Here is a 27,728-nt window from a genome sequence, read left to right as displayed (position 1 = left end):
ACCACATCTGGCTCCATTTTCTTTGTAGAGGCTGTGTACATGATTAAATCTGCATATGAGAACAGTCTTTGAGAACCTTTTATTCATGAAAATGTTTTTGTACATTGCCTACAGTGACAACTGAGGAGGGGATCATAGTTGGTCTTTGTGCACGTCTCATTGTTACATTATGTTGCCGGAGTGATAAAATATCAATCTGCAGTGGAATGCCCATTGGTTCCTGGGGTCATTGGCATGTCCATTGGCAGTCATGGGTCAGCATACTGTAAATACACACCCTTGATCAACAACATGATAAGATAAAAAAAAGAGATGAAGAATTCATCTCCACCCTAAGGTCTTTTTTCTTATGGAAAGAATTCCTTTTATTCCAATGTTCAAGGGTATCCTAATGTGAGAGATAGGGAAGAATAAGCTCTAATCATACATAAAGAAATCCATAGGTACTTTAGTTAGGCCTAGTGGAAATTAAATGCATATTAACATGGGGATATTTCACTTACTAAAGGAAAAACGATGCCCCAAATGTACTCAGTTTGATTTCTGGGAAGCATGAAGTGCTCATTTAGGATCATATGAGCTTTCATGTCTCCTAGAAGATTGTAGGGGACAGGTGTTCGCGTTACAGCAGCGGTCCCCAACCTTTTTGGCATCAGGGACTGGTTTCGTGGAAGACAATTTTTCCACGGACGGGGTGGGGGGTGGATGGCTCAGGTGGTAATGTAAGCGATGGGGAGCGGCAGACGAAGATTCACTCGCTCCCTGCCGCTCACCTCCCGCTGTGCGGCCTGGTTCCTAATAGGGGGTTGGGGACCCCTGCTTTACAGAAATGGAGCACAGAGAGTCTACGGGGGGTCAGCAGTGCTCCCTTAAATTCTGGATATTAGATGACTATCACATTGTAAAAACCTGAATCATCCAAGTCTTAAAACAGTTAATATCATCTTCAAAAACTGGACCAACTCTTCTTTTAAATAGTTATTAGATTAGTGTCTCTCAGGGAGTTAGTACCTTAAAATCACCTTTAACAAGAGTCTGTGGATTCAGATTCAAATTGACTGAATCTGAATTGGATGGTATTGGGGGATGGGGAGGAGGACAGGTGGGGAGGTTTCACAGGGTTGGTGAAACCTCCATTTTACTGATTTCCAGGTTACCGATATACATTATAGTTGAAGGACTATTGCATTCATCAGCTATATCACCCTAAAACTATATACTAACTTCAAAAATGGGACCCAGCTGTACTATATTATAGTATAGAATTTCTCTCTGACCAAATAGAAAGACTTAATTGCAAAAATTTTATTCTGAGTTTTTTAAATGAACATTTCTTAAAGTTATACTTATTTCTTGGCATAGTATCAAACATGCTATAACATATTAAAAAAGGCTCATACCAAATACTAACATGAAGATTTTACCTTACCAGATGATTCTCTAATATGTCATATGTCAAATAATAAGCACATTCAAAATATCATTTGAAAAAGGAAGATGAGAATGCAATCTGCACATCACATTTTTCTCCTGAAAACTAGCCAATTTTGAATAACAAACAAATGCCCTCCTTTTAAAAACATGCTATCACTATGACTAACCAAACAGGGAATATATGTAGTTTGTGATGAGCATTAGTTATTTGGCAATGATGAATAACACTGCCATGAAATACAAGAGCTGTAAAGAATCTTGGGGAGGATGTTGATTTTTGTAGAGTTTTTCCAACCATGCTTCTGAAAACACATTATATATTTTAAAAACTGTATTAGAGAATTTTATAGCTCTATTTACTATCACATGTGCTTGCTGGGTTTTGTACCTAAGTGACATTTTTTTTTGACACAAATGTTTTGACACTCATTTATACACATTTACTTCCATACACCTCACACAAAATTCAAGTGTAAGCAGCATAATGAAGTCTGTTTTTAATGTGACAGGAAAAAAAAGGTTGCTGAAGCGCAAAACATTAAAAATAAAAACCCTTCAAAGTCAGATTTACACTCTTAGATCATCTTCTAATATGGAAAGATAAAGTTTTCATGGTGATAAACTAAATATGAGAAAAACATGTCTTTCTTAAAATTTCATTTATGCATTATTCCCAACTAAGTTTAATGTTTTTTATTACAAGAAAGTACTTTCAGTAAATTCTCAAACTGAGGGGAAGTAGAAAATGTATAAGTAATGACCAAATGGCACTTATATTCCTGTATTAAGACCATGTTAAATTACTTGAAATTACAAGATGTTAAGATAAATAGAAATCAATAAAAATTTCTAAATGTGTGACAGTCCTGTTATTCCATGAATGTTTCCCTTTTGCATATACAATTTTCCATTGCAATTAAAATCAGAGATAGGCACAGAGAAAAAAAAATTCAAGTTTTAGAGTCAAAAGAAATGGGTTTTAGTCCTGTACTGGAGTCTCGGCAACGCTGTGTGACTCTGTACAAGTCTCTTAATTTTTCTTGAGTCTCAATTCCCTCATTTATAAGATATGGGGATAACATTATTTTCTCTGCCATATAATATGGTAGCGGTATGATCTCTCCGTATAATGAAATTTTAAAATTTCAAACATACAACTACTAACTACTTAGGTATATATCACTATAAACCTATGCATTGTTCTATAGAGACAGAAATACCATAAAATAGGAGGTATAATAAATGCTTTAGGTAAAATTAATCAGGGCTGATGAGAGTGGGACCAGAACAAAGCACTGAGGCCAAATGATCTGTGAGGGGGTGCAAGGCAAATTCCACATAAAGCTGTTTAGCCAGTCTATCCTTGCTGGAGAGCACAGGATGTTACTTTAACTGAGGTCTCAACCCGCTATTGGTAACCCTTAATATAATGAGCCCCTGTGCAAAGATAATCAACATTAGTATAAGCAACATACATGATACATACCGCTGGAATGATGCGTAACATTAATTTAGTTATCTCTTCAAAGTAAATCAAAATAAAAGCCTCTCCCTACATTCTTTGGTATAATTTGTTTAATTTATAAAATGTAAATTTAGTTTGCAAAACATATCAAACATAAAACATGGTTAAAAAGTTAAAGGTATAACTGTAGATCAGATGGCTATTTTCTGATGTTTCCGAATATGATCAATTAGAAGCAACTGTTGAATATCAGCTCTAACATATATATTTCAATATATATAAAATTTACTTTCATGTAAACCTGTATTTATCATTTATCAGTATCATATACTGAAAAGACTTAAAAATACACACACATCTGTATCATTTAAGTAAACTTCGCTGTGGAGTAGAATTCTGTTTCTAACATTACCAGAAGGGATTAATTTTTAAAATACCATAATTATGAAGCAGATAAAAAAAGAAAAGTAAAGCAGCTCTTTAAAATTCATCTTAAGATAAAGATGCGTGTGTTTTTCGTTTTAAGAAATAGAAAAAATTGTAAGCAAATACCTTTGCTTTCCACCAACAGAATCACACGAAGCTAATAGGCTGGGTAGCCCAGCAGAAGAAACAAGGGCTTGGAGAGACCAAAAGAGGTTCAAATACAATCTCTACTACTTCCCAGCTTTAAGAACATAGGCAAATTTACTTAATTCTCTTTTATTTTCATTGTCTGCAAAATGTGCATTAATAATACCTACATTTCCAAGTTGTTGTGAGGAATTTATAACGATGTATGCAGAGTATTTAGCATAGTGCCTGCTAGCTTACAGTTTGCGTTCAATAAATGATAGCAGTTGTTACTGACAACAAAGTGATATGGTTTTCTTAGTAATAGACTGCTACTCAGGTTAAAGAACTTATTACCTATCTCTTAAAAAAGCTTATTTTTCTTTTATAACATACATAGATTTCTTGCAATCACCTGTTGCTAATTCTTTAATCAGTATTAGGTATTCTGATATCCAATGTTTTGATAGAAAAGATCTCAAACAAGAGAAGGAGAGAACACACGGAATCATGATTTACCTGTTATAAAGTTTATCATAGTTTTCCTTTAAAAGTTCCCGTTCCTTTTCTAAATCGTTAATTCTATCCTGCAGCTGAAATGAAAAGAAAATTACACATTAGGTGTATAAAAAAACCATGTGGGGATTAAAAAAAGCATGTGAGGAGGCTAACATGTCTTGATTTCTAAATTGCAGCTGTGAACTAGTCCACTTATATCGTCTGTATTTAATTTAGCATTGTTTTTCTTCCAAGTTGTTAAGTAAACATGAAATTAATATTTCTGTTTTAATTTAGTAGGAACGTATGCACTGCTTTATGGCAACATGTACCAAAATTCAATAAAGAACGTGTTAAAAGCTTGCTATTAAGTTTGGGGAAACATAATATTTTTTACTGTCCTCTGTGATGAATATCATCATTATATTCATTTTGTGTTAATTTCCAGTTGGCTCCCCAAAATAAAAGGATTAACTTTTCTTTTGGTTTGTGGTTCAAACAACTTGTGTCAATCACTATTTACTCTGAAAACACAATTTCTCATGTTACTTGGAATTTACAAAGAGCCAGTAGTACATCTTTCAAATGAATGAACAAATAAAATCGTATACCTTGTTTTATCCCAATGAATAATATTTTTAGAAATAAACTCAGGGTAATAATTATATCTTGATAACTAAAATGTAGCTTTCTGTATTTATTTCTAGTATTTAAGTTTCATTCACCAGTATATTTTGTTGTTACAACCTTTTCCCATGGATCAGAGTACTCTTAAAATTCATTCTCTTCTCAAAATTCTTTTGATGCTAGTGTGAGACACCGTAAAAGAGTCTTCCAAGACGAGAACAGAATGTAGACATCTTATTTCATTTCCATTCTGTTTAAGGACAAGTTTAACAGACTGCAGAAAAAGATTGCGCTAGCTGGGAAACATGAGAAGCAACATGAATAGGAAGATGAGTTTTGAAACAACTTCCTAGAAAAAAAAAATTCTCAAAATTGCTGATGTTGGAGGGCAGAACATCCTTCTCCTTAGAGACAGATCTGTTCCTACAATTGTTCTGACATCTCAAATGACTAATAAGCTGTTAAGGCTGAGAAAGTTAAGTTCCTCAGGTAATCTGGCATTTGTTCGTTTAAAAATGTTATGGTTTGCTGTCTCCTCAAGGATCCTTAATCCTTTAGATAAATAGTGGATCTCAGCACATTTGCAAGTATTTTTAAGTACCGATTTGCCATGCACATAATATATTGACTATACTTTGCTATGCTCAAAGTGCCATGCATGTAGTTTAGGATTTTTAAGTCGATATAATATTTAAAATGTCTCTATTTTACTTTTTCGAAACAGTTACACAGAAGTGTTAATGCAAAGGATGGCTAAACTTTTTGGGAGCTTACCTCTTCTATTCTTCTTTCAGAAAATGTCATGGAACGTAACTGCTTCTCAAGACTCCAGCATTTTAAACGCTGCTCTTTAAGCTGCATGTTTAGCTGATCTCCATTTGCCATCAAGGCATCATGGCTGATCCGGAGAGTTTTTTGCTTCTAAAAAACAAAAGGAAAATTCTTTCAAAACTATTTTTGGATTCTGCTTTGAATGAATGATTACCATTCCATAAATGAATTTACTCCTGAAGTCCATGTTATATTGTTTATTCTTTATCTCACAAACAATATATATGTGCTACTATATTAATGTGCCATTATACAATGTATAATGTCTCCATAAAGGATACTCTTGGCCAAAGTGTATCATGAGGAAGAAAATATTTTAGCACAGAGTCACACAATGTAGGCTGTTTTTGTCCTTTATTTTATCTCCTCCTAGTTTTCTGACTTGTTGATGGTGACCAGTGAGTAAATTAGTTTTAGCAAGTAATTATTTTTTCTTTTTGCCGTGGTTACAGTGGTTGGACATGCTGTCCAAAAATGCTGCTGCATGGGTTAAAAATAAATGATGACCATAGATATTCAAACTGAAAAGATCTGTCACCACACCATATAAACAGCCTTGGAAGGTTAGCTTCTAATTGTAATACAATTAAGAATTTCAATTCAGTAAAATAGTTACTGAAGTCTTCTTAATTTTCAAAATTGACCTATTTATGAATATGTTTTAAATTCAATTTTACATACTTACACTAAAGTCTTTTCATAGAGTCCATATGACCATAACATGTAATGCCTTATCTGCTAATTAAAATCATTAAATTTCTATTGAAGTTCTTCAATTGTTTAAAAGAAACACGGCTATTGAGCTACTTGAGTCCAGTTTTTGTTAATCTTGCTTATAGTCACAGAACAGTATCTTTAACCAGCTTTCTCTGTGCTTCATATCTCGGTGAAGCTGTTGGTCTGAACCTCTCAAATCTCTACCCAAAAGAGGTACCTGTGCTACCGAAGACACTTGATATTCATGGTATTTAAACCAATACCTGGAGTCACTGTTAAATGGAAATCAAAACAGTCAAAGTGATAAAAGAATGCAAAATCACTTTTTAATTCCTTTCTTAATGCTGCCTTTTAGAGATGGCTTTCAGCTACATGTATTTTTAATCTCCCTCTTCCATCCATCTGCAGACAGTGTTATCAATCCCACTCTCTAATTAATTTCTCTTTCATACACCGTCATATTTATATGGAAGGTAGTGTATTACTTGACATTAAGGAGGTACCTGTAGGACGGAAAACATGACCCAGAGTATGGCTGAAAAATATTTATCTAATTCAATAGTGAATTTAGGCTTCAGATGACCCGCTTTGCATCAATTTACTGCTTTCCTTGTATCAGTACTTCAAAGAAAGTACTGCTTAATATGAATCCTGCTCATCTGGAATGTTTTGGAGTTCATTAATTCCAGAACCTATGCTAATTATGCAGTGCCAATAAACAGGAGTCCTCTGATGGCACATTCCTGTGCGGCCATAGTCCTTGGTAAAACAACCATGGGGATAAGAGTCTCAAGTAGTGTCAACCGAAAGGTTAGGATTTAAAATAAATACACTGACAGTTGACATGAGGGGTATTCAAATATTTTCTGATACTGGTAGTGACAAAACAAAACAAAACACCACATATCAAAAAAGATTTAACAAAACTTGATTATTAATCTATTCTTAACATTGATCTATCTTGGATATTTCAAAATGCTTAGAACTGAAGATATATGCAAATACATCTAAACCTTCAGTGTTATGTGCCCATATGATTCCAGATAAAAGGAGTTAAAAATAAATTTTCTTGACATGAGATGCTTTATGATAAATGTGTTTATTACTTTAAGATGACACAGATATTTATAAAAAGTCTAAGCAGTTAGTTATTTCTTTAGTTATTAAGTTATAAATAGTTAACCATACAGGAAGTGAAATTATACACACTTGAGAATAAAAAGAGCAATCTTTAAAAACTACTTTTTAGTGTTATGACCATTCTACTTAAAAAAAAAAGTTGAACACTATTTTCGAACCTTGGTATCTATGTATCACCATAATAAAATAAATTATCACGGTACCTCTTGAAGCTGAATAAATTTTCCTTCCATTACTGAAAGAGCATTGCTTTTCTCCACTAGTTGCTTATGAAGCTTAATCATTTCTACGTTGTCCCGAATGTTTGACCTTCAATGACGTGTTTAAGAAAAAGAGAGAGACAGAATAAAAAATGCAAGACAAAAGGAAAAAAATCTGTGGTGGGACTACAATTTTTCATTGAATGTTACATAGAAAAAAATTTACACACTTGCATATCAGTCACTGAGGTTTTTAGTTTATTATACACTTAGGATAGATTTATTATTTAAAACTAACCAGTAGTCATTCTTGAACTTTCATAAATGCACAGACTCTCAGAGTTTGAAGGGAGCCCCAGATTTGACGACTTTTGTCACTTCTACAACGACTGATAATATGAATTTAATATCATTTTACAGTGTCCTGAAACTTGGTACAGAGGACGTCAGTCTTTAGCACAGCCATTGTTCCACCACCAAACTTCAGACTTATTTGAAGGAGGACTATCATACTATTTTTCACTAAATGAAAAATATGCCATACAGCCACTCATCTTCCCACCACTCCCTCGAAACAAATGGTATCATAAGATTACCATTTATTGGAGTTTCCTCCTGGAGTTCAGACTTTTCAAAATATTTCCAGAAAAAGTGACTTAGCATTTTATACTAATAATGTCCAAAGCTGGCATTTAAATATGTTGCAGATGTGCCTTTAGCTGTAAGAGATCATTTAACGTCCACAGGGTATATAGAAACTCTATATGCTGCAATACTAGTTTGTATTTTTCCTACTGAGATTAAAGCAAACGTACAATTTAACAGGAAGATCTTGTTAAAGGTTAATCATAGATCTAAATGAATACCTGTTTTCAAAAGGCATTTATTTTCCTGACAGAGAAAGGTTCCTTAATTTAATACGTTTTACATTCAAAAGTACTTTAAAAATTGTGAAGCTTGGTTTTAGACTTCATTTTCTAAGAAAAATAAACAAAAATTTTAAGTTCAGAAAATTATTTCAGTACTTAAAGTAAGTAATTTTACTTCCAAAACTTATCTAGTATACACATATTGGAAAAATTGTCACAACGCCCTACTGGAACCAGAAAATGGACTACAAAGCTCACACATCTGTAAACCAGCTGAGGACCTGAAATACTTAATTTTCCTCTTTGATATTTGAAAGTTCATTGTATTTTGGCATCGGACAGTTAGTTGTCCTCACACAGAAGATAAACAAGTCCAAGAACCTGGATCTTGCCCAGGGTACAGTCTTAACACAATGTTAAAATAATTATGTGTCTAAAACATGTTATCTAGTAGTACTGAGCACACATTCAACAGTACACTCACCAATATTCCCCTCAGTATTATTTTTACTCACTAAAAAAAAATAAGAAGAAGAAGATGAAGGGTAAATATATTTTGAGTAGATCTCAAGAAAATATTCATATTTTTTCATATTTATTAGTCAAAATAGAACTTATCTGTTTTCCCCAGAATTACTTGGTTTGACTGCTCAACAGTGAGTGACATTTATTGATACAGAAGGATAGAATACTATTCAAATAATTTCAAACCTCTTCTTACGTTTTCAGCTGTACCTGATATTTTATTTTACTTGTTTTTAAGCATGTTAATATTTTCAAAAAGATATATACATGAGATATGTTTGAATAGTAACTATTACTTGATGACATTAACAAAAAATTAAGCCCCAACAAACCATTCAGTCACATAGGGTCATAGAAACAGCAGGTTTTAATTTTGAATTTTCTTTGTAAGGCAAAGGCCAGTAAGTTGTAAAAACTTTCAGTGGTCTCATTGGTGGATGCTTTCTTCAATATTTTCCTAAAGTCCTCGGAGTTTAAACTTTTCAAAATATTGGCAAGTAAGGTGACTTAGTATTTTATACTAATGATGCCCGAAGAGTGGGCACAGATATAACAGAAGTAGTATTTATAAAAGAGCAATAACAATGTGGTACTTTAAATAAAAAGTCAGTTCGCTAGAGAGTATACCTATTTTGGGATGACACAACACCTGCAAGTCTTTAATAATTATTTTAAAGTGTCAGTTTTAGGGCTTCTGTACATAATAGTCATCACTATGATGGGATATTTTTGATGGCAACAACGCTGTTAAGTTGAAAGTGCAGAGTCAATGACATAAAGTACATAAAAGTTAAAAGCAACATTGTGATGAATGTGGCCTGGTCTTCAGGAAGGTGTGCAATGAAAAATCATCTCAAACCTGCCAATCAACATTTTTACACCGATGAAATATGGTAGAACAACGAGGGTGTACGTGAGAGAGGAAAGAGGGAAGGAGCTGCCACAGAAAAGTGAGAAGGATGTTGGAGGCAAGAGGGAGCTAGAGTCATTGCTAAGTGGCCTGTCCTAGACCTCTCTGCATGTGAAGGAAGGCCTCAGGTTGGTTTCCTCTGAAGAAGAGACAGGGCTAATTTTATGAGCAATATTTTATGTGACCTCCACATAGTATTTTCCTGCCCTGTTCCATGCACTATGAAGGGAACATCAAATCTTCAGGATGATGACATTCGAACACAAAGAACAATGCACAGTAAAAACATTCAGATGAACTCTGATGGTCATGTACCAATTCATACATGCTGCATTACACACGGTGAAATGATCTGCAAAGGGATATCAAGCATACTAATTAAGTGCTTTGTAAAAACAAATTTCTCATATTTTTCAACAAGGATTTTGAAAAAAACTATAAAAAATTAAGTTGGAAAATGTGGGTTTTTTTCTTTTTCTTTTTTTAACAGACATTATTTAGAATTATGCTCGAATCTTCTAAAACTATGAGAAGAGCTGTTGGCCCATCTCTAAGATTAAAAACAAACTGAAATAAATTAGATTTTATCTTGAAAAAAAGTAATCCAGCTCAAAAACCTATGTGCCAAGTTTCTCTCATATAATTTGAAACAGTCAAGCAATAAACTCTGAAAGAGGAATTTCTAATGGAAGCCTTGAAAACACTTGACTCCAGCTTTGCTACTGGGTGCCATAATAAATCCAGAAACTTAAAACCTCAGATATACTGGAGAAGGAAAAACTTTCAGTGGTGCTATGTAATGTATAGTCTAATATGAAAGCTTAAGAAGCCAAAATCTTTGCTCCAGTGAAAGTTTCTAATACTTCATTTCCCAGGCACACAATTCCTCCCCGCCGCAACCCCCATCAACATTTCATTCTTTGCTGCAGTAAGGATTATGAATGCTAAAAAAAGCTTCTTGATTTTTTTGAGGCAAAAAATGTTGTAATATAGTACCTTAACACCATTTAGAAGGGAAGGTTTTAGAATACAGAAGGTAGGCTATGAGACTCTGGAACGTTGTTAGGTAAGATATTTATGAGATAGAACGAAGAGGTTCTTTTTGAGTAACAGTTTTAGGGTGACTAAATTTGGGGGATAAGGTTGAAAACAATCTGAGGATTAAAAAAAACTCTACAGTTGTGTTTTTTTTTGGGGGGGGGGAACAGTGGCAGACTCTCTAAGTATATCATTGAGAGAAGTGTAGGTCATTCATAGCTCTTATTAGGGATACACAGATAACAATAAGGTATCACTTATGAATCGAATTATATGAGGTTGCTAGTGAATTAAATGGAATAAGCTTCACTAAAATAGCCAAGCAAAGTCTATTTGAAAGGTAATGACCTTGCTCAAAACTGCTGCTTTAGGTCACAGATGAAAATAATGCTCCCTGATTTAAGATTGCATAAAGGAAAACGTTTGTATGTGTATGTTTATTTGCCTCTGGATTGTATCTTTCTTGTGGTGTTGGGTCAAAATATAAATCAGAACTCAATATTTTCTTATTCTTAAACACACACAAGGAATGGAGGGGGACAGTTATGTAGAGCTTTCTATGTGTACATAATCTCACTCTTCTGCAAACGGAGGGAGCACTCCCAAGGACCGGTTGGGGACAGGAGGAACCCAAATCCTGGCTCATCTTCTTCAGGGGCCATTTTGAAGGTCAAGTTTAATGGATTCTGACTAGTAATGGGAATTTGAGAATTACATTAAAAATATCAAAAAGCCCAATGAGAAATGTAGACTCACTGGCAAGTAAGCTGTAAAAGCGAACTAAAGGTTTTATATTGTTTTTACTTTTGGATAGAATTATAGCAAATCGGAGCAATAATACAGGCTATTTCACAATTATCAGAAGCAATGATTAGCATGATACAGGTCTTGGATGAAAAAAAAAATACAAAATTTATTAAATTAATACATACTGCTTACTTAGGAGGCAAAACCTTTCAGAATCCCAAGGTCTCTGGGGATAAAAACATCTGGTTTTAAAAGGTAGGGAACCACTTACTCATTTCAACCTCTTCATTTCACAGTTAAGGTAGCTAAATGAGGCTTAGAGAAGTAAAGAATCTGGCCAGAGTTCTTATGTGAGAGAGCCAGGTCTAAAGAGATAAATTCTTCCTACTCTTGTAAGTTGCTTCCTTCCTCTGAGATGTTCCTAAGTTTTAGCTTTCTCTCCACTCTCACATACACACTAATACAGTAGTTACTATTAATTTTGATAATTTCTGTGGTTTAAATAAAGTGCTTGGGAAACATGCCAAGCAGCTATCACAAAAAAACTTAGATAACATTAATAATAAAAAACTTGGGGATAAAAGACATAGTATTTGAGTGTGATAACTTTTCATTAGGCAAATTCTAAGGTATTCAAAACAACAGTAGGAACTTGTTGGATATATTTTGAAAAAATGACAGATTACCTCCCTGTATAATAGTAGTGTCTGCATGGTTATCCCTCGCCCCAGTTACCCTTCTATCCAAGAGCCAGATGTGCCCTCTAAATTAGGGGGCTGGGCAATCAGACAAATCCAAATTGAGGGGCATTGTGCAAACAACTCTCATCAATGGGCTGGAAAAGACTGCAGAACCACTCTGGAATAAGGGAAACCTAAAAGTCATGACAATTAAATACAATACATGACACTTGATTGGATATGGGATTAAAACAAAGGAAAACAAAACAGGGATTTCCTGGTGGCGCAGTGGTTGGGAATCCCCCTGCCAGCGCAGGGGACACAGGTTCGAGCACGTGCGGCGGAGCAACTAGGTCCGTGTGTCACAACTGCTGAAGCCCGCGCACCGCAGAGAGGAGTGGCCCCCGCTTGCCGCAGCTAGAGAGAGCCTGTGCGCGGCAATGGAGACCCAACGTAGCCAAAAATAAATTAATTAGAAAAAAAAAAAAGAGAAACAAAACAAAAATAGCAATTAAAAACACAGCTATAAAGGCCATTATTGGGACAATTGGGAAATTTTAATATGGGCTGTGTATTTAGATGATGCTACCGGTGCATTCATTGTGAAATGTCCTGAATGTGTGACAGCTGTACTGTGGTTATGTAGGAAGATGTCCTTGTTCCTAGAAGGTGCTTAGAAATGGAGAGAGGGTGACATGATATATGCACCTAATGCTCAGAGAGAGAGAGAGAGAGAGAGAGGGAGAGAGGGGGAGAGAGGGGAATGGGCCTGTGCCTGAGTGGGCAGAATGCAGAACAGGCTGTGTCATTCACAAACATGCCAAGGGGTGAAAGGTATGTGTGTTCACACTACTATTCTTACAACTCTGCTGTAGGTTTGCCATTTTTCAAAATGAAAAGCTGGGGAAGAACTTTGAGTGCCAGGAAGTAATCCGCGTCTGTGCACAGCTGGAAAGATGGAGCCCCTAAAGCCAAGCTGCTTTGTTTACTGTGCGGCTGCAAAAGGCCTCTGTGTTTTATGACTTGACAGTGTGCTGTCAACCAAAGGGAAGGGGGCAAGTCAGTGTCTGAAATATTTACGGGTTAAATTTCCTCCACTGGGACATTATGGCACTTACATGATTTCTAATTAAGAAGGTAAACACCCTAACATTTACTTAAAAAAACACTTAGTACAAACTAGTTACACATTTGGTAAGAGTATAAATATTTTTGGAGTTGAAAAAGTCAGTAAAAGGTAAAATCATCCTGATTTTAATGTTCATGTACACGTGTTCACTGGTTACTGCTTTGCAGTTAATTTAAGATGGCCTTTTTCATAAGCAGAAAATGTGCATTTTTATATTGTTTAAATTTTAATATGGATTTTTGTTCAAAACAACACAGACATTCAGGCTACTTGTAAATGATACAAGATTTTTTGCTAATGAGGCATTATGTAGAACACATGCAAAAATCACAACTCAGTCTTCCAAAATAGACCACAATAACAGGAAAAGACATGATTTTAATAAAAAAGAGCAGCACTGGGCTTTTACTTCAAAGCAATTAAGGGCTTTGGATAACCAAAAGTTTATGTCAAGCTGATGCCAAACCAAACTGGTCTATTAAACACATACTACGAAGAGTTTCTGTAATATTCTATGAAAAGGCTCTTTGCCATAAATATCAAGCACCACACTCTGAAGATTACAACTACGTTAGGTTCATGTTTGAGAACAAGGAGTCCAACATTCAGATCAGACTTCTAGAATTTCAAATCTGAAATAATGTATCCATGAAAGAGAAGTTTAAATATGTTTTCCATTTTGTGATTTTTCTCTACAGTAAATTATACCAAGTTTTATATTCTCCCCAACATTTTTCAACAGTTTTCCATTAGTCTCAAAAAAATTTCTGTTACACATAAAATTTTGAGCTATGTGTAAACATATAAGAAAAAAAAAAGACTTGAAGACCCTTATTTGAAGTCATTTCTTCAGTTTTCAACAACTGTATTTCAAGAAACAATATGTTATTCACCATAGGTACCCTTCCTTCTAAGCAAATAACCAATAATTTTCAATTTTATAAAATCTGTAAGGTAGGGTACAAATTGCTTTCATTCTTTGGCCTCTGCAACAAAAGCTTCTTTAACTGTAATACTCATTTTGTCTCTGCTTCTAATTCTTGATGTGACAAAAAATAGACTGCTATGGAGTGAATGACATAATCCCCTAAGGTTAGCCTTAGTTTAGTTTTTAAGGTAAACTCTTCTTTGTGTATATGCTGATGTCTTCTGCTGAAAATACTTATACTAGAAAATATGCAGACCCATCTATGACTCTAGTTCTTCGGCTGTTCTAGTCCTAGGACTGAAGAACTTTTGGATTTCCCTTTCAATTAACACAACACTCTAGTTCTTAGATGATCATATGCCTTTGGAAGAAGGAACGGCCAACACAGGGTCGATCTTACTCTTTGGCAATTTAAGAAATATAACAGAGAAAGTAGTCTGATAACCTTGTACTCAGCTGTTGAGCAATGGGCGCCAAGCCTGGGCTTGGCCTAATGCAGAATTTTTATATTCAGATAATATTTTAAATACAGCTGTTGGCAATTTATTAAGGTCACCATATTCAGTGTTGGGGTCTTCAGCACTATTCCTCATAAGGAACCATTTATTGGTTTTCCAAGAAGGCTAGGTCTATTCTTAGGGGGAACATGGATAACTCCTAGGTATTTAAAACCCTGGTTCAAAGCCAGGGTTCAAATTACATTCCCTATTACAAATATAATTCTAAAAAATATTCATTTTTCTTTTGCCCTGCACTTAGAAGGGTATATTAATGTCACAAAATATATAGAATTTCATTACATAATTTAATTTTACACATAACTTTTTAGGAACACAAATTAGTAGAGATAATATTAACCTTTTAAATCTTTGAAATAAAAAGCTTTTCATATATTTTTAGCCCACTTTATTTTTTTAAAACAAGTCTTCTATTATGCATTTTAGCTTTTTCAAATATTACTATGTAAGGTTTGCTTGTGAAAGAAGAAGTAAACTCTGATTCTGAAATGAAAAAGTGGAAAATCATACTTGGTTTTTCTAAATGAGAACCTACTCACATAAGTATGATATCACACTTGGTAAGGGAAAAACAAATAGAGGATCTAGGTCTGGTTTAAAAAAATATTAAGAGAGAAATAAAGGAGACATAAAAGATATAACAATCATATGCAATGTGTAGACCTCATTTGGATTTCAATTCAAACAGCAGGAAGTCATCATTACAGAAGTTTGAATATAAACTAGTTATTAGATGGTATAAAGGAATTGCTGTTAATTTTGTTAGGTGTGATAATGGCACGGTGATTACATTAAAAAAATTCCTTATCAGACAGTGATATATACTGAAGTATTTACAGGTGTGATGACATGATATTTGGCAGGGGCTAATTAATTAAAGAAAATGAAGGTGAAGGGATAGATGAAACAAGATTGGGTAGCATGTTGATAATTGTTAAAGTTGAGAGATGAGTACATGAGATTTCAATATACTACTCTCCGTACCTTTGAGCATGCTTGTTCCAAACAAAAAGAAAAGGGCCATAAAGGAAGAAAATAATTCAAGGAAGAATATGGTAAAAAGATAAAATCTTGTTGGAAGCACAACGTGGAAGCACAAAATGAGAGAAGAGGTATTAGGAACCAACAAATGACAAAGGAGGACGGAAAAGAAAATACTATATATTATCAAACATCAAAAATGAAGAGGCAGCAAGGAGACTACTGAAGGGCCCCACTGTGACCCATAACAATCAGCAGAATTCGATGCAAACTTTGAATATTAGGAGAGGTAACATCTTTGTGGGATGAAAAAAATGGGGACTGTATTATGGAATGTACTACCTTTTAAGGTTGGGAAAAAAACTTAAATAAGGTTGGGCTTATTCACAAGGTATGCCAACAGCTGAGTCCCTGTCACACATATTTTTCTTGGTAGGTACAATCAAATGGTATCAGAACTTCCTACTGGCTTGGTAAATGAGCAGAGGAAACAAGATGAGGCAGAGTAGGTTAGGGAAAAATGCCCTTAGACTTGAGTTGTTGATAGCAGTTAGTAGGTCTAGAGCAGGCTTATATGAAGAATGTTAAGTAAAAACATGATTTTTAAATAGACTAGGCTTATCCTTCTGTGGCACATGATAAAGTATTTTAAACTAATTTTGACCTTATCAAAGTGATATTTCTGTTTTAACATACCTTTGATCTGTAGCCTGCTGTTCTCGAAGCTGAAGAAGAGATAACTCAATTTCATTTTCTTTTCTCCTCAACTGAGTTTTCAGGATCTCAGCCAAGTGCTCTAACTCTTCTATCTGGCCTCTCTGTGACTGAATAACATTTTCTCTGAAATAAAGAATCTTTACAAGAATTTGCAGCTTGAGGGAAAATCTGCAGTATATAAGAGCAGTACAAAGAAAGTGCTTCATAGTAAAGGGCAAGCAAAAGTTAAAAATTTTAGCTTAAGTGCCCCGGCACATAGTGAAATAGTAGCAGATTAAATGTGATGATTTGGAAGTACATATGGAAGAATTCAAGGTATTGCTTTATATAAGATAATGTCCTAGGCAACGGACTGGACTGTGGTTCAATTCAATGCAGTATTTATTGGTCACCTACTAAGTACTCTGTGATCTGGTCTTCTTCAGATAATTTATGTGCCTTTGTTCTTTTCATATGCACACCTGCTTATACCACCCAAATTAACACTTCATAGAGAGAAAGGAAGAAATTTGCAAAACGTAACTTAGTGGTCTCTGGTTTATATTTTATCTCTACCATGTCTGGCAGCATCCCAGTGTACCGAGCCTCAGGACTGGTCTGAACCCTTGCTTTTCCACTGACTAACAGGAAACAAGGTTAGGTCTAGTCTTTTAGTTTTATTCTTTCACAGGCAATCATTACTGTAACTGGTATTTAAAATATTCAAAAGTAAAAATTTAAGCCAATATTATTCTTAAGCAGCTATCTAAAGTATGATACTCTTTGTCTCATGCTTTCTCTCCTCATTCAGAATTGTTACTTTTTGATGATCCAGGTGAAGGCCTTATCTTCACTTGTGTGACTTACAGACACTGAGATCACCATGAGGCTTTGATTAACTGGAAAAGTAAGCTAAACGTGGCAGAAGTAACTTTTTTGAAACCACAGTATGATGAAGAATGCGGTACCATAGAATCAGCATGAAACAAAATCTGAAATCCATATGTATTTGATAGCTCCAAACTTTTAAGCCACTCCCTCCAATTCTTTTTTCTTTTTTTAAACCACAGAAAGGCTAATTAATTCATGATCTAAAAAAACCCAAAAAACAAAAAAAAACTACCTGTAATTCTTCTGAGAATGAAAATGTTGCCTCTAAAGCTTATACTATTCTAAATGACTGGGCTTTACACCATTCCATTGAGGGGGAAATTATAATAATAAAGAGGACTCTTCTCTAAACGCTTCCACTGAGGCAATTGGTTAAGTTTTTCATTTACCTCATTGTACTGGAAAGATGTTATATAATATCTGTTCTTACCTCACAGATCTAGCTGTATTTTAATGGAGCAAATTATTTGTACACAAACCAATTTTGTTTAAAATAAAGGCAAGGGAGGGATCAAAAAAGACATGATCAATATACAGTGTTCTAAAATGACCACAAAAAGAATACATACAAATTTCTTATTTCTCCTCTGGCTTCTTCGAGTAAACTGTTGCCATGTTTTGTAGGCATGGGTTGCAGAGTTTCCGCTACATCTGTATCTTGGAATTTAATACCTAAAAATAAATTAATAAGATTATTAATTAGCGAAGTTATTTAGAAAAGAAGGACCCTTGACTTGCTATCGTAAGGAAATATGCAATACAATAAAGTCTCTTAAGTACTGAGAGATAATGCGCTCCATAGCACAGAGAATCAGACATACATCGCCAAAGGAACTGTTAGATCTCAGCCAGCCGTTGGCATTAAATAAAACACAGCAGTAAGTATTGCTCATTTAACAAATTCTACTATGGAAACCAAATTACCCAGAAGTAGTTTTATTCAACTTAGATTTAGAACTTCCAAAGTAAATTCTGAAAGAACCAAAATTTTAACAGGTCTTTACAATATAAACTGAGGTATGAAGGAAAAAGTTTTCAAAACCGTGATTTTTTTTTTTTTAGTATTTTTGATAAAGGTTTTTTGATTTTTAAATTACTCATTCACATCCCTTGACCTTACATTTTGAACCTTACCTTCATTTGTGTGATTCACAGATACTGTGAGCGTAAGTCAAAATGTTTCCTGTACTTTGATTTATTCTACCTCAGTAAGAAAATCCATATTTAAACAAAGGTAATTTGAGAAGAGATCATCAATAGGATTCCTTTAAATAAAACATTTTGCTGCTGCACTTAAATATAATTTTTCTTATAAAAATAATTACATTTTTTTGTAACTTACAGTAATTTTGTAAATATTGTAAATTACAATAATTTTTACAAGCCTGGTCCCATTGTTAAAAACGAGACATTCTTTTAATTATAGGAGTTACTTTACACTTATAGAATAATTAGGTTATTAGTTTTAGGTAAATGAAGTATGACAAATAATTTAGATTTTTAAAATGGAGAATAGTTCTAGACATAAAGGTACAGAAAAAACTCATTCTCCTTATAAAAGTTTACTTTTTAAAAATGAGAATTTTAATTAGGAAAAATGGAACTATCATTTGCTATTTCCAAAACTTTCAACATTTATTGCTGTAATCCAGAGTAAAGAATGGAACAGGCCCTGCCTAAAACATTACAATAGTTTACTGTGTTAAAATTTGCCAATTATATTATTTTGGCAGTAATACTAATTCTTAAGCTTTTCCTACATAAATCAAGGAAAAACTAAACATTACTACTAGAATTTAAAAAAAAAAAACACTTATACTCAAAACATATCTTAAAACTTACAGTCTCATGGTGATTTTCCAATGGCTATGTTTAAAACGTACACACTTTATAATCTTTCTACTGGTTCTTCACAATAAGAATTGTTTCTACACTACATTGATCACACCTTAAGCCAGTACTTTCTATCCTTTATCCTGACAAGGTACAAATAGGAAACGATAATATTTGTACAGCAGTTTTGGGGGGTAAGACTGCTTGTGGCCCAAGAGGGTCAGGGTTCTTGCCCAGCCCCTCAGGCTGCAGTATTTCTGACAACTCCGGTCTAAGTCCCAGCCTCAAAGGCGGTCTTGAAGAATTTATTAAGGCTACTAAGGTAGCGATCTTGATAATGATGCCTCAGGTTTACACAGAAAGATAGAAGTTAGGAAAGTATTCATTACTATTTAATCCTTTGTGCAACTTCTATGTCCTAGATTCTGTACCAAACAATGAAAAAGTTCTGAATTACTAACAGTGTAAATATAAGGAGAAATTTAATCTATGTAAGTAACATTTTAAGGCTCTTCTGTTCTGTGGCTCTTCTACAAGGAGAAACTTCCATCAAACTCTTCTATTTAAACAGCAATTCACAGCATTAGATTAGCTTGCCATGTTAACCTTATATTTGGGCATCGTTTTTATTTAGCATAAAAGACCTTGCAGACCACAGGGATCATCTTGCCCAACTGTAGTCACAGATGACAAAACTAAGGTTCAGAGAGGATAAATGACTATTTAAAGGTAAAATATATTGTTGTGGACCTACCATCTCCTGACCTTTCTTCTAATCTGGTGTTATCATTCCATTTTACAGATGCGGAAAATGAGGCTCTGGGAAGTCAAGTGCTCTCTTCCACATAAAAAGTTAATTAGCGGCAGAATGTATTTTTGATTTATAATTCATTATGATTACTTTGGTTATATTCAAAGCCTACTGCCAATCTCACATAGCTAGGAGTAGCCAAGCTCTTTTATCCTGGAGCTGCCTCCTGCCTACCGTGGAGGCCTTACTGACTTCAAAGGAACTCTGTCTAGGGAACATATAGTGTTAACATTTTGGCTTGAAGAGAAAAATAGAACAAATTTTTCTCTTTTTCTGTTCAGATGGTGTTTTTTGTTCCCTCAATGAATTGAAAGTTTTACATGATTTTTTTATTTCCCTAAAAATGTTTGGTCTTTAAGTGGAGCACGTTCCAAGCAAAGATGAACTAGAACTAAAATTCTATTTCCTTCCCTAGTAGTTGAAATGAAAAAAGTATTCCTTAAAATATTTATTGACTTTTTGCTTCATTATAAATAAAGTTTGTCTGTGGGTGGAGGGAATTGGGAATTTTCATTAGAAATACTTAGGTTCTGTCTACAGTATTGAGTCTTCTATATGCAATTGAATTGCTTTGTAAGCTGGGTAGGTTTTAGGTGATTCATTTTCAAGATGAGAAAAGTGATTGACCAATGATCATTTTTTGAAGATGGAAGAGACCTTTATGGTCGCTTGCTCAAATCCTTTTATTTTATGTGTAAAGAAAACTCAAGTTCAGAATGATTAGAAGACTTGTCCAAGGTCACCAGACAGCAAGCAGAGGAGCAAGAACCCAACTTTTTAAACGCCTAGTTAAGTGCACACTCCACTGTCAAGCTGCCTCCACACAATGAGGAAGATTTAAACAGTTCTGTAAAATTTATAGAAGGCCTTTGGACGAAGAACCTAAGTGTGATCCTTCAGAACAACAGTGTGACCATATGGGCAAATTAGTGGTTTCTCTATTTGCCTGAGTCAATGAGATTTCCATCCATAATATAAAAAAACCAACTCAAACTAAATTAAACCCGTAATTTATGTAGTTTCATACATGCTTCTTTTATTAGTTAGGATGAATAGTTATGTTCAATGTTTCACTAGACAAATTTGAGCATGATCTAGTGATTCTTATATAAAATGATCTTCATGTTAATGTGATTTTATCAAAAAGTCAAAAAATGATTTCTCTCTTTCTAAAGACACTCAAAAACAAGAATAGTACAGAAATAAAACTCTGTGCGTATGTACGTATGTGTGTGTGTAAGACAAGTTATTAACTTAAATTTAGGATTTAACGTAAGCTTTAGTTTACCTTTCCTGGGGCATTCCTGTAAGCCTGCATTTTCATTCACTTTTCTACGCCCAGTGTTAACGCGAGATTGCACATAACTGTATGGAGTTTGCCTGTGACCCTGGATCTGAAGTTGCTGTTTGGTTGAAATTAGTCTGTTTTTGAGGACTTCGTTTTGTCTTTCAAGCTCATGAACTTTCTCTTGCAGCCGCTCAATCATTTCTTCCATTTCCACATCTCTTCCCAGCCGCTTGGGGCCGCCACCAACCCGTTCATATCTTTTCTTGTCATTAACTAGCCGTATTAACTTGGTGGCCATTCTAGGGAAATAATAAAAAGATGAAAAGGAATGTGAGAAGTCAGCATAAAATGCATTCTGTTGAAAGGAACATAATCACTGTGAAGACTTCAGTGCAGAACCTGAATAATAAATTTCAGGTTTTGATGTAACTATTACTGCCTGTGAAGAATCCTTTGATGATAATTGAAACCACTGGGCAACAATCTGCTTTATAGCACTGACAAATAACAGTTTCCTAAGGCTTATCATTTAAGGTTAGTAAAGAGAGGACACATATTTACTCCATATGTTCCTCAAATGCAATTTTTAACGCATGACCTTATGTAGGAATGCTGTATGCACTTAAATGTAGCTACAGATTGTGGATATGGTGGGTTATATCTGCAAGCCACAGTAAGTTAAAACTTTTCAAAATTGTATTAAGACTATGCAGCATTTAGGTGATGTATTGTTTTCAGTTTCTCTAGGATTAAGACGTATTACAAATATAAAAATGTTAAAATGCATAGATACATACATATTAAAAGCCCAATGAAAAATTCAAAAGAAACCCAAATGCACCATTAAATGTTGCTTAGTGCTCAAGAAACATGCCTGTTTAATGGTAGAACTTAATTAGGTACAGAATGTATTATTTCAATGGTACTTTTAAATTTAGACATACATTGTGCTTTTGACATCTCAGGAGTTTATACCTTTGATTCTTTTAAGTTTTGATAAAAACTGGTTAGACAGAACAAAAGACAGAAAGGGCACATGGGGGTGATGTAATATACACGTACGGAAAACATGCTTGACAGTGAATGGAAAAATCTTGGCAGTACAAGAAAGAAAAGGTGGCTTTGATGAGAGACACAAGTTCAAGACTTTACAAAATTGGTCGCACATCTTCAATAGCTGATTCTAGTTTATAGTGAATCTATTTTTATAAAGACCCAGACAGGAGATTGAAAATAAAAACACACTTCATTTTTCTTTAAACGGGGTTTTGCTTTATTTTAGCATGGTTATGGACAGAAGCTTTTACTTAGGAGAACAAAAGTGAAATAAAAAAACCCCTTAATAGCTTTGGGATGTCATAGAACAACCTTTTTTTGCCCTAAGCAGAGTCCTCTGTAAAAGCAGTAGTAATACATGTCTATCTACACTTCTGGCTACTCGGTCTACAGCATGCGGCATCAGGGGAAAGCTATGCATAACATAATCAGTTAAGATTGTTTTCTTTTTCCCTTGAGGCACATCCATTAAACATGCTTTATAAGGGATACAGGATAATAAAAACCAAGATCCAAGAGTACCACAAACACCCTAGTAAAGTAATCAATGGATTAGTTCCTTTTCCACCTAATCCAGAGAAGGATATATCATTGAGGAATCTGGGCAGGTATCATAGCCCAACAGAGCCACACACTCTACCTAGCCCTTTAGGACCCTGAGCCCCACCAAATGGCTTATCCACAGAAAGACGGTAGCCATTTAAATGAGATGTCAACCTAAATATCTGAATCTTCTGTTACACAAAGACTTTCACACAGATAGAGATTACATTCAAAAGAAAGACATAGATTTAAGCAAAGATCAATAAAACTAAAAGCTGGTTCTTTGAGAAGATAAACAAAATTGATAAACCATTAGCCAGACTCATCAAGAAGAAAAGGGAGAAGACTGAAATCAATAGAATTAGAAATGAAAAAGGAGAAGTAACAACTGACACTGCAGAAATACAAAGCATCATGAGAGATTACTACGAGTAACTATATGCCAATAAAATGGACAACCTGGAAGAAATGGACAAATTCTTAGAAAGGCAAAACCTTCTGCGACTGAACCAGGAAGAAACAGAAAATATAAACAGACAAATCACAAGCACTGAAATTGAGACTGTGATTAAAAATCTTCCAACAAACAAAAGCCCAGGACCAGATGGCTTCATAGGCGAATTCTATCAAACATTTAGAGAAGAGCTAACACCTATCCTTCTCAACTCTTCCAAAATATAGCAGAGGGAGGAACACTCCCACACTCATTCTACAAGGCCAGCTCCACCCTGATACCAAAACGAGACAAAGATGTCACAAAGAAAGAAAACTACAGGCCAATATCACTGATGAACATAGATGCAAAAATCCTCAACAAAATACTAGTAAACAGAATCCAACGGCACATTAAAAGGATCATACACCATGATCAAGTGGGGTTTATCCCAGGACTGCAAGGATTCTTCAAAATACGCAAATCAATCAATGTGATAAAACATATTAACAAATTAGAAGGAGAAAAACCATATGATCATCTCAATAGATGCAGAAAAAGCTTTCGACAAAATTCAACACTCATTTATGATAAAAACCCTCCAGAAAGCAGGCATAGAGGGAACTTACCTCAACATAATAAAGGCCATATATGACAAACCCACAGCCAACATCGTTTTCAATGGTGAAAAACTGAAACCATTTCCTCTAAGATCAGGAACAAGACAAGGTTGTCCACTCTCACCACTATTATTCAAGAAAGTCTTGGAAGTTTTAGCCACAGCAATCAGAGAAGAAAAAGAAATAAAAGGAATCCAAATCGGAAAAGAAGAAGTAAAACTGTCACTGTTTGCAGATGACATGATACTATACATAGAGAATCCTAAAGATGCCACTAGAAAACTACTAGAGCTAATCAATGAATCTGGTAAAGTAGCAGGATACAAAATTAACGCACAGAAATCTCTTGTATTCCTATATAGTAATGATGAAAAATCTGAAAGAGAAATTAAGGAGACACTCCCATTTACCGTTGCAACAAAAAGAATAAAATACCTAGGAATAAACCCACCTAAGGAGACAAAAGACCTGTATGCAGAAAATTATAAGACACTGATGAAAGAAATTAAAGATGATACAAACAGATGGAGAGATATACCATGTCCTTGGATTGGAAGAATCAACATTGTGAAAATGACTCTACTACCCAAAGCAATCTACAGATTCAATGCAATCCCTATCAAACTACCAATGGCATTCTTCACAGAACTAGAACAAAAAATTTCACAATTTGTATGGAAACACAAAAGACCCCGAATAGCCAATGCAATCTTGAGAAAGAAAAATGGAGGAGGAATCAGGCTCCTGGATTTCAGACTATACTACAAAGCTACAGTAATCAAGATAGTAATGGTACTGGCACAAAAACAGAAATATAGATCAATGGAACAGGATAGAAAGCCCAGAGATAAACCCACACACATATGGTCACCTTATTTTTATTAAAGGAGGCAAGAATATACAATGGAGAAAAGACAGCCTCTTCTATAAGTGGTGCTGGGAAAACTGGACAGCTACATGTAAAAGAATGAAATTAGAACACTCCCTAACACCATACACAAAAATAAACTCAAAATGGATTAAAGACCTAAATGTAAGGCCAGACACTATAAAACTCTTAGAGGAAAACATAGGAAGGACACTCTATGACATCAATCACGGCAAGATCCTTTTTGACCCACTCCTAGAGAAATGGAAATAAAAACAAAAATAAACAAATGGGACCTAATGAAACTTAAAAACTTTTGCACAGCAAAGGAAAACATAAAAAAGACGAAAAGACAATCCTTAGAATGGGAGAAAATATTTGCAAATGAAGCAACTGACAAAGGATTAATCTCCAAAATTTACAAGCAGCTCAATATCAAAAAAACAAACAGCCCAATCCAAAAATGGGCAGAAGACCTAAATAGACATTTCTCCAAAGAAGATATACAGATTGCCAACAAACACATGAAAGGATGCTCAACATCACTAATCGTTAGAGAAATGCAAATCAAAACTACAATGAGGTATCACCTCACACAAGTCAGAATGGCCATCATCAAAAAATCTACAAACAATAAATGCTGGAGAGGGTGTGGAGAAAAGGGAACCCTCTTGCACTGTTGGTGGGAATGTAAATTGATACAGCCACTATGGAGAACAGCATGGAGGCTCCTTAAAAAACTAAAAATAGAACTACCATACGATCCAGCAATCCCACCATGGGCATATACCCTGAGAAAACCATAATTCAAAAATAGTCATGTACCACAATGTTCATTGCAGCTCTGTTTACAATAGCCAGGACATGGAAGCAACCTAAGTGTCCATCGACAGAGGAATGGATAAAGAAGATGTGGTACATATATACAATGGAATATTACTCAGCCATAAAAAGAAATGAAATTGAGTTATTTGTAATGAGGTATTGTTAGAGTCTGTCATACAGAGTGAAGTAAGTCACAAAGAGAAAAACAAATACCGTATGCTAACACATATATATGGAATCTAAAAAAAAAAAAAAGGTTCTGAAGAACTTAGGGGCAGGACAGGAATAAAGATGCAGACGTAGAGAACGGACTTCAGGACACGGGGAGGGGGAAGGGTAAGCTGGGACGAAGTGAGAGAGTGGCATGGACATATATACACTACCAAATGTAAAACAGATAGCTAGTGGGAAGCAGCCACATAGCACAGGGAGATCAACTCGGTGCTTTGTGACCACCTAGAGGGGTGGGATAGGGAGGGTGGGAGGGAGATGCAAGAGGGAGGAGATAAGGGGATATATGTATATGTATAGCTGATTCACTTTGTTATACAGTAGAAACTAACACAGCATTGTAAAGCAATTATACTCCAATAAAGATGTTAAAAAAAAAAAAAGTTTGAAGCAAAAAAAAAAAAAAAAGATTTAATGTGAAAAAGCAGTCATCATCTAGAGAAAAACAAACAACTCCAATTTTTAAGGCAAGAGCACATCCATAGAGAGCCTTAAAATTCCTTCAAAGATATGCAAGTAAACTTTGCCAAGAAAGGTAAGATTGCATCTTTTTGTCCAGTAATAGCAATAATTTTCATTTGATTATTTTATATTAATGAAATAAGTGATCGGGTAAAGTTTGAGTACTTCTTTAGAAAGGTGGTTTATCAAATCTACATTCATACTAAAGTAAGTGATTCTAATTATATCTTAAGGATAAATTTAAAGGTAGTTCTATCCATGTATCTAGGTAGTGCCAGTGGTGTGAACCTGAGAAGGAAATTAGAGCTTTGGGTCATAGTGGTCATTGGATCACTACCCTCAGGGCTGAGTAAAATAAAATTCCAGGAGGTTAAATGGCTTGAACATACCATAGGCGAGTGGCAGAGAGACAAAGAACACATGTACACCACTTGACTCCTAGCCCAGTCCTTTTTCCATTAAACTACATAGCTCATTATTAAGTTGTTTTCTATTTTCTGGCTAGGACAAATTACTAATGAGGTCAAGGCTGTGAATTTAATTCTTTTACTGACCAATTAGGTTTACAAAGGAAAAAAACTCTTCAGTGGTCACAGACTAAATGCCTCATTCAGACAGGGTGACGGCTGTGTTAGTGGTCAGAAAAAGAAACAGGCAAGTGAGTCTTGAAAAAAGCCATCATCACGACTCAAAAACCAACTCAAAGTAAAAGCTCTGCACAAAGCAGGTCAGTGGGTCATTAAAACAAAGTCCACAGAATAGAAACTGACTAGAATCACTCCTTTAGAGGCTAAGTTCCAAGCGGAAGAAAAACCCCCTATCTTCTTTGTTCAATCCTTGTCTCACCTTTCCATTGAACCTAGAACATGAATATGAATACAGATCTGTTGATGCTCACAAATGAGAATGAACTTTTAATGCCACACATTCAGAAGACAGTCACTGTTCCTGAACAGGAAGGAATGAAAGCTATCTACTCTTAAGAAATAATCCCTGCAGAAATTTTTTGCATACAAAAGTGACCCTGTTTCCTCAGAAACAATAGATTCTTTGAAATAAATACAGATTCTAGATTAATCCAAGCAAAGTAAAATATGTTCCAGATAGTGAAGTGATGTTCTCATTAGTAAACCCCAAATCTTAAAGGAACATGCATCCTAACAAGTTAGAATAGCTACTTACTTTTTAAAACTTTCATTTTAAAATCAAGACGTTTAGAAAACAGATGTTTTGGCCATTTGCTTATTAAACTATAAAAATTAGAGCAAAAGTTATTTAGAGATATGATACACTCATGGCACTCATAGCTATTAGCTCTTTCTTTCAAATGGCAACTTCAGACATAATAAACACTCATAATCTTCTTGGTTTATTATCCTAGT

General features: G+C 34.7%; 1 protein-coding gene across 3 annotated transcripts in view; it reads right to left on the bottom strand.

The window, feature by feature from the left end:
• RPGRIP1L (RPGRIP1 like) overlaps nucleotides 1-27,728 on the bottom strand; it is a 97,741-nt gene that overhangs the window by 65,199 nt on the left and 4,814 nt on the right. For all 3 annotated transcript variants that reach the window (XM_068528712.1, XM_068528711.1, XM_068528713.1), the window contains 6 exons: nucleotides 21,309-21,607; nucleotides 17,946-18,048; nucleotides 16,486-16,629; nucleotides 7,468-7,573; nucleotides 5,351-5,497; nucleotides 3,971-4,044 (listed from right to left, as the gene is read on the bottom strand). In XM_068528712.1, coding sequence (XP_068384813.1) covers nucleotides 3,971-4,044; nucleotides 5,351-5,497; nucleotides 7,468-7,573; nucleotides 16,486-16,629; nucleotides 17,946-18,048; nucleotides 21,309-21,607 — 873 coding nt within the window. The remainder of the gene's footprint in view (nucleotides 1-3,970; nucleotides 4,045-5,350; nucleotides 5,498-7,467; nucleotides 7,574-16,485; nucleotides 16,630-17,945; nucleotides 18,049-21,308; nucleotides 21,608-27,728) is intronic.

The sequence above is a fragment of the Eschrichtius robustus genome, chromosome 19, assembly GCF_028021215.1.
Source record: "Eschrichtius robustus isolate mEscRob2 chromosome 19, mEscRob2.pri, whole genome shotgun sequence".
NCBI classification, from domain to species: domain Eukaryota; kingdom Metazoa; phylum Chordata; class Mammalia; order Artiodactyla; family Eschrichtiidae; genus Eschrichtius; species Eschrichtius robustus.
The sequence above is the reverse complement of the archived record's forward strand: the minus strand, read 5'-3'. Positions and strand labels throughout refer to the sequence as shown.